This window comes from Balaenoptera musculus, chromosome 15, assembly GCF_009873245.2.
Source record: "Balaenoptera musculus isolate JJ_BM4_2016_0621 chromosome 15, mBalMus1.pri.v3, whole genome shotgun sequence".
Taxonomy (NCBI): Eukaryota; Metazoa; Chordata; class Mammalia; order Artiodactyla; family Balaenopteridae; genus Balaenoptera; species Balaenoptera musculus.
Window position 1 is genome coordinate 49,390,248 of NC_045799.1, and position 8,169 is coordinate 49,398,416.

Below are 8,169 nucleotides of genomic sequence, written 5' to 3' on the forward strand. Positions count from 1 at the left end.
ATAATTAACACAAAATAAAACTTACATCCAATTCAAAAAAGAGGTCCCTTTCTTTACTTGCAATCTCATAATCTGCTCGGAGGGCCAAATCGTGGATTTTGGTACATTCTCCTAAATCCATGCGCTGTGAGAAAGAAACAAAAATTTACACATGAACATCCACCCATTTGTAGGAAGCACGTGACCTGGTGTTTTAGCTGTCATCAAAATAAACAATATTTTGGATATTAACTATGATAAGAAAATTAAAAAACAATATGGCTAAAAAGCCTTATTTTCCTTTTATTGATACCATCATGACTATATGACACTCAGAACAGATACATTTAAGTGTAATGATTTATATCTCTTATAGAACCAGAAACAGACTAGTAATGTTTTCATTATTTAGCTTTTGCCAGTTTTATTACTGCATTAGTCACATAAGAAATGTTATTCAGTGAATAGCAGCATGAAGGGTGAGAGGGTGGCAAGGAAGAGGCCAGGAAACGAAAGTATCACTGATAGCAGCAAGTTTCCATGCATTCCTTCTTGCAGTCTTGACTACTCAAGATGCTACAGAGACAAAAAGAGGAAAAACGAAGAACAGGGAGAAACCAGGTTTTGGAAATTACAACATAACCTAACACCAGGCTTTGTGTAGCTCTCTGTATACCAAAGGAAATAACGCAGAACAGCTGATTCAGAGCCAAAGCAATTCTCCTAACCTGCTAAATGGCTCTGGACACATAACTGGGAACACAGGCTGGACCACTCACTTGCCCCATTTGAAAAACAAAAGACTCTTTTAACAAAACTAATTATTTGTGTTACCAGGAAGATTCGCCTGATGTGCTATTAGATGTTGTGAGCACGTAGAGAACAATTAGCAGTGCATATTTCTTATCTAAATCCTAAGTAGAGGACCCTGTACAGGGACACCCCCACCCCCACCCCTGCCTCTGATCATCTAAACAGCAACAGGGACGTTTGGATGCTGAGGGTCAGACTAATAAGTCAGAGAATGCAAGTTAACAAAACCCAACAGCCCAGTAAGGAGACACCTCGGGAACCCAAGCTGCTGGTCACAAGTACGACTAGCAAACAAAGAATGATGGAGTTCAGGAACTCCTTTAAGCTCAAACTACAAGTGTGTTCAAAACGAGATTAAAAAAATCTTCATGGGTTACAAAACCCTCAATATTTTAGTTTTTAGGCACATGAGAGAGGCTCACAGTGCCTGACTCCTGGGTCCGAATCTCAGAAAGTGTGGCCATGCTCTTAACAAAATTTCCTTCAGTATCCCAGTAACAGAGCCATGAGGGGACTGCCTAGGGCGGAGTTTATCTTCATTTTGACTGAAGGCTACATGCCAAAAGCTCTTTTCTCCTTCATTATGCTTACTCCGAAGTCATGTGTAGTTTATGCATGTTGGTTACGTGGGGAATCCAGAGGTGGGAAACAGAAGTTCCAAAAGCCAAAGTTGCAGCTAAAATTGCTATCGCTGTAAAGCTTTAGACAACTAGACAACTTTTGCTTCCTTCACTCTTTTAAATAGCAAATATAATTCTTTAAAAATATATAGCTTCCACAAACAAAACTAAGTGCAACAACTGAAAAATGAAAGATAGCTATCAGAAATTCTTTAAAAGCTAACGAAATTCTGTTACTCAAAGAAAAACCACCTCCAGATGCCACAAGCACCGAAACCGCTGAGTACTATAATTTTAACTCCAAATCAATTTCCATTCTAAAAACTTCAACTGTCAAGAAAATCTCAACATTAGGGAACCACACATAAAGCAAAATTCACCACTATCTTCCTTCAGGTGGGAGCTCTCAAGCAGCCACTGCTAAAGCAAGTGAAGACAGGCCTGGGGTTCCATGGTTACTCTGGAGGTAGCTTTTCAGCTTTGCCAAGGAGGCAAGGAAGTACTGGCCAATTCCCCTGGCAGCCAAACACCAAGCAGAGCTGAAATACCACACTCATAAACTTCTTCCAAAATATTCCAAATGGCTGTCAAATCCAGCATGTCAGACCCCCTTTTTTTTTTTTTACTGAACAAACATCTGTGTTCTCTACCCTCCAGTGGTCTCACACTGCAGACAGGGAAGGGCAAATAAAGGCTCCTTCTAGAACCTTCAGAAAACCACAGTTCTTCCACCGAGACAAGTTACACTACCTTCCCTCCAGCTATCCCTCCGCTCTTACTAATCAATACATTTTCCCATCAAGCCTCAATAAAATGACTGCTTCCATTCCTCCGTTGTCTCACCCCTACTGACAGGAGACGGTTCTGAGCAAAAATTTGGGTGTGGAGTACCCCTTGGCAAGCTGAGGGTTATAACCATTTTCACCTTGCAGCTGTGTTCTAAAGAATTATATTCATTCCAATTTAACACAAACTCTACCTCTCACTTGCCACCTCCACGAAGCCCACACCAGTAAGGCTCAACCTTTACAACACCCTCCATCCAAGTTCCCAACCCTCATCTCAATTGACCTCACGATCCCGCACACTTGTTCACGGCACCCTCACATGAACATGGGTCTCCTGGGCTCCCTCCTCCTCAGTCTGAGCTGCCCTGTAACCCACGCGGGACGGAGTGATGCTGAGCAGTCCTTGGCCTCTCATCACTGCTCTGGATCCACAGCCTCTGTTCTCCCTCCCCCTGAAGTACACCAGCCCAGAGGCACCCGAGGCACCCCTGCTTCCCTCTGCTCCAGCATCCACCTGTAGCGTTAATCCCCCAAACGCACACGTGTGTTTTTTCTCACCACTCAGGTCTCTGCTCCCATGTTCCTGAGAGGCCTTTCCGTATCACCCTATCCAACAGTCCAGAACCTACTCATTCATTACTTACTGTCTGTCCTGTTCCTCCATTAGATGAGAGTAAAGATTTTGTCTTATTGGTACCACACCCCCAGTGCCTGGCACAGAGTATGTGTCCAACAAATATCTGGCAAATGAACCTATACCTAACACAATAAACATTTGTAGGAAATGCCCTCATTCACCAGCATTCTGGAACAATGCTACATAGGGATCCAATCAAGAAAAATATGGTTGAACTGCTTCACTCTGGTGCATGTCTCTCTACTCCCTTTGACTTCTTCCACTAAAACCTACCAGCAATTCCAGGTTATGATGCCTCCTACAGGAGTATCCTACCGCTGACTGCTTATGACCAGTGGAAGCCAGTAGTCTACAGTGATGGCACCCACAATCTGGAGCACACAGTAGTTATAATGTTTTCCTATACCAGGTCAACCGCAGGCAAAACCTCAGCTAACAAAGGCACAAGGCTTGGCTTTCATTTCCTATTTGCTGTCAGAAGAGCCAGCCTGAGAAGATTCAATACAACTGAGCAGTTTTCCAGACGCTTCTCCCCCAAAATGGTAATAATAAAAGCAACAATTAATTATGAAGAAAACGTTCCCCAGCACATGCACATTTGACCCTTAAAATGAGTAGACATTCCAGGAGGGAGCTGTGAAATCTTAAAATGGTGATGGTGTTTACAGGACTCGTTTTCTGTAAGTGGCTGAATCACGGTAGATAATCCAACACTCTTTAGTCTTCTTAAATCCTACCTAATTTTGAATAAATGCACATTCTGCAAAACTAGCATTTATCTGTTTGGTTCATGTGAAGTGAACTTAAAATTTCACTTAGAATTTTACACTTCACTTAGAAGTAGAGAGGTCTATACTTATTGGATCATGTACTGATTTCTTGAAAGGGTGGCATAACACGAAATTGCAAATCGATGTTAGTCCTGATTTTTCAAAAACCTAAAAATCTGGGGAAGAAACATACCTCAGTAGATCAAAAGTCTAACATGTGTTTAACCTGAAAACAAACCAACCTAGAATCTTAGAGTTACAGGCTGACCTGAAATACTCTTTTTGCTAAAGCCAAAGGAGACTAGTATTTGCACTACTTAACTGTGAATATCTCAGTATAAATGACTCTACAAAAACCTGATAACTTTGCAAGGAGAACTTTATAGAAGTGAAATACGTCATTATATAAAATTCCACCACATTAACAGAACCTGTCACTTGAAGCGCAGTAGGTAATTTCTGCCCGGTAAAAGAAAACAGAATTCAACCTGAAAAACCTTCAGTGCCTACACAGCATACATGTCTGAATGTCCTATGACATCCCCCCCAAATGTACCTACCGTCCCAGCCAGAATGTCGTGGGGGCAGCAGTCCAGAAGGTGACTCTTGCAGACACGGTCATCTGTAAACTTGACCCTCTGTCTGGTTTCGTCTCCTGAAATTCATGTGTGGTTTTAAATAAGACAATATTATCACATTAAGCACAAAAGCATATCCGGTACAATTCACCTGGATGATTTGCAGACTACCAAATACACTGAAAAGCTGATCTAGAGGTATTTACAACTGGAACGAAATACAGATGATTTTTGATGCTAAATATATCATGAAGAATCACACTTAAAGAGACGTGACTCCGTCATTGTGCCAAAGAAGTCAAGGAGTCAGAAGTAAAATCCTGAGCACGAAACGGCCATTAGCCCCACACATACATGTGGGCAATGAGATACCAAAACCCATGCTAATCAGAAGGCGATGAATCACCATGTATGACTTAAAGCTGGTAGTTTCCAACAAAAGCTACTTATTAGTCTAATCATTTTGCTATAGACCAACGTATAGGCAGTATTTTGCCCAAAATTATATGAAGAAAGCTTTCTCTCTCTACTACTGACTGATAAATAATCTGAACCTAGTCTACCTATCCCCCTTTAACCCCCACCCTTAAAAAAGACAGTTGGCACCTGAGAGTCACTTTTAACAATACCAAGAAGAAAAAAAAAAAAAAGGCAAAAAAGGAACTAGGTTAGTCAATACACACTGTGAGTTCCAACACATACTGTACCCATCTGCATTCTTCAAGACCTCAGCTGCAGAATTTTATGCCCGCTGTTGAAAAGTTTTAAAGGAAAAGTTTTCTTGCCCAACCTGCAGTAAGGAAGTCAGGGGAATGATACATAAAAGTAAAGGCAAAGTGGAATGTGACAAATTTTAAAGCTAATCTGTGTATATGACACAGAGCTGTGTAATACTAAAGGAGGAATATATTTTAGGATTTGCAAGCATCCAGGATTAATGTAGTGTCTTTTTATTGAAAATGTTTTCTTTCTAAACTACACTTTTAAAGTTACTTGTGAAAAAAAGCAAACACTTTTTTGTTATAACAGCTTAGAAATTGGTTGTGACTCACGGCTCGATGAACATGAGGCTTTTCTGCAACTCCCTTGCAGATTGATGTAGGCAGGCAAAGATACACTGAACCTTTATAAATAAAATAGAGGGGCCACAATTGTTCAGTTTGTATGAAATAAAAATATGGGAAGCAATTCAAAAGCAACTCAATATACAAAGAAAGCTAAAAAGCACTTATTCGCCTATGAAATAAAGTGCAAACAATCTGCACAGCCCTGCGAATGTGCCAGTGTGAACTTACAACTTCATTACTTCGGTAGAAAAGAAAACACAAACCACAGCAGGTATATAGTTTTGCAAAGATGCAACCGCTTTCTCCTGAGACAACCATCAAGATCTTGCGCTCCTCCCTACAGTACAACCTACCTAACGACTGCCAAGCGCTGGCTAAACAGAGGCTCTCCTGTGTGACTAGAGGAAAAGGGGGCTGGAAAAGCACGCGGCAGGAACCCACGTTAGAAAAGCTCAATTTACGGCTCCCCTTGCAACGGTACAGAACAAGAACGGCCGGGGTTTCCAGGCCATCCGGCTCCCTTGCGCGGAGGAGCTCCGCCAGCCCGCTGCCAGCGCCCTGAGCCCACGCTGGCTGCAGCCCTTCGCCTACTCCCGGTTCGAGGGGCGGCGGGGGCCGCGGGGGTGGAGTGGGGGCGGAGAAATCGCAGGAAGGTCAACGGGGAGGGGGCTGGCGCCCCACCGACGACGCGGGCTCCGAGGGAGGAGCCCGCCGGGGACCCAGCCTGCGTGAAGAGCTCAAACAAAGGCCCGGCGCCCCCGGTCGGCGCGCGGGGGAGGGGAGGACGCCCGCGCAGGCGCAGACGGTCGCGGCCCCCCGCCTCAGGCCGCCCGGCGGCCTCGCCTCGCTCCCGCCCCAGCCCCCGCCTGGCCGGCCGCCCCTACTCACCGTCCCGGGCCGTGCCCATGAGCTGGTCCAGCAGGGCCCGCATCTGCGCCTGGGCGGACATGGTGGCCGGAGGGAGCGGCAGGAGCGGCCGCGACGGCTTCTCTCAGACAGCGGCAGCGGCGGCGGCGGGGGCGGCGGCGGCAGCGCGGCGGCAACGAAGAAGGGTCGCGGCGGCAACGAAGAAGGGTCGCGTCGGCCTCGAACCCGCTCGGCTTCTTCCCGCCGCGGGGCACGCCGGGAGGAATTGCGTCGGCGCCGGCGCGTGGCCTGCTGGGAAATGTAGTCTGGGGGCGGAGCCAGAGCCTCTGATGAACAAGCAAGCTGTGCAAGGGGCGGGGCCAAAGTCCCAGCCCTGATTTTAGTGTGGAGCCCAAAACTTACGTGCTCCGCTGAGGCTAAACCGCAATAAAGTGAAATAAATGTAGACAATACAAAACAAGAAAATAAATCCCGTGTTTTCTTTCTAGCCTTGAAACTGGGAATGTATTCTTTAGCTACTCTCAGACTGTTTTTTTACACCTGTGAAAATGGTGTCTGTCACATGACTTGTGAAAGTTAAAGGAAGCATGGAGTTACTGTTAGGTTCTGTGACTACTACTTGGTGGTGGTCCCTGAGTTCACAGTCTGCCATCCACCAAGACTGCTCTAGCCCTGGCCACTTCCAAGACTGACAATGAGCCTCTGACACATTCGTACAGCGGACACTAGGGGACCGTGATTCATACCACTGGAACTGTCCACAAATCCAGATGTGTATTTGCTTGTTCTGACTGCAGTGCCCTCACACCCAAAGGCCTGCAGGATGCCTGATTTACTGACATGGAATCCTGCACAACTTTGCCTCATATAAAGAAATCCATTTTATGGTAAAGCAGGTCAATTATTTATTTCTGTGTAGCAAGCCACTTCAGAACTCAATGGTGTAAAACAAAAATGATTTATTATTTCTCATTATTCTGTGGAGTTCAGGCAGGGCTTAGCTGGGCCCTGGGCTCTTTGCTCTAGGTGGTTTGGCTTGGTTCACAAAATTGCTTGTATGAAACCGGGCTGAGCAAAGATCCAAGAAGGCTACACTGATGGTCTGGCCCCTCTGTGGTTCTCCATGTGGCTTCTGTCTCTGTACATGACATCATAACATTCTGAAGTCCAGCCCAGCTTACTACATAGTATGGCAGCTGGCTGCCCCAGGGGAAGGAGTGGAAGCTGTCAGTCCTTTTAAGACCTAGGCTGAGACCCCCAGAACTCTCCTTCTACCATTACCTATTGGTCAAAGCAAGTCAAAAGGTGGGACTGCCCTGGTGGTCCAGTGGGTAAGATTCCACACTTCCAAGGCAGGGGACACGGGTTTGATCCCTGGTCAGGAAACTAAGATGCTATATGCCATGCGGCATGGTGCAAAAAAAAAAAAAAAAAAAAAGGCTGTGATTTAGTTAATAACAATGTACTAATGTTAATTTCTTAGTTTTGACAAATGTATCATAGTTATGTAAGATACGAACCCAAGGAGAAACTTGGGGAAGGGTATATGGGGTGTTTGTACTATTTTTGCAATTTTTCTGTAAATCTAAAACCTTTCCAAAATTAAAATTTATTTTAAAAATAGTATGTAGAAACAAATTCAAACAAGTTATTATCACAATAACTATAAAGATTAAATTTATTAGTTAAAAGAGAAAATCAAATAGGATTTCATGAAAATCCATTTTTATGCTATTTAGAAACAATACACTTGAAATACAAAGACATGTAAAGGTTGAAAGTAAAAGTGTGGGAAAATATGTAGGCTAACACCAACATAAAGCTGATATAGTTACAGTATAAGGTTTAAGGGAAAAAATATTAAGGATGGAGAAGTCATTGTATTCAAAAGGGTTTTGTTCACAGTAAGATTCAACTATTTTTTTTTAAGCTTTTTTTTTTTTAATTTTATTTATTTTTGGCTGTGTTGGATCTTCGTTTCTGTGCGAGGGCTTTCTCCAGTTGTGGCGAGCGGGGGCCACTCTTCATCGCGGTGCGCGGGCCTCTCACT

The 8,169-nt window shown here is 44.2% G+C and overlaps 1 protein-coding gene across 4 annotated transcripts in view; it reads right to left on the bottom strand.

Moving 5' to 3' along the window:
- LUC7L (LUC7 like) overlaps positions 1-6,393 on the bottom strand; it is a 33,463-nt gene extending 27,070 nt beyond the window's left edge. The window contains exons 1-5 of one of the 4 annotated variants that reach the window (XM_036825238.1): positions 5,606-5,715; positions 5,238-5,308; positions 4,893-4,975; positions 4,168-4,262; positions 26-124 (exon numbers count right to left, since the gene is read on the bottom strand). In XM_036825238.1, coding sequence (XP_036681133.1) covers positions 26-124; positions 4,168-4,262; positions 4,893-4,902 — 204 coding nt within the window. In that variant the 5' untranslated portion in view covers positions 4,903-4,975; positions 5,238-5,308; positions 5,606-5,715. Of the gene's footprint in view, positions 1-25; positions 125-4,167; positions 4,263-4,892; positions 5,309-5,605; positions 5,716-6,140 lie in introns of those variants that run through there. The other 3 variants (XM_036825239.1, XM_036825237.1, XM_036825236.1) reach the window with 3 other exon arrangements.
- Positions 6,394-8,169: the final 1,776 nt, after the last annotated feature.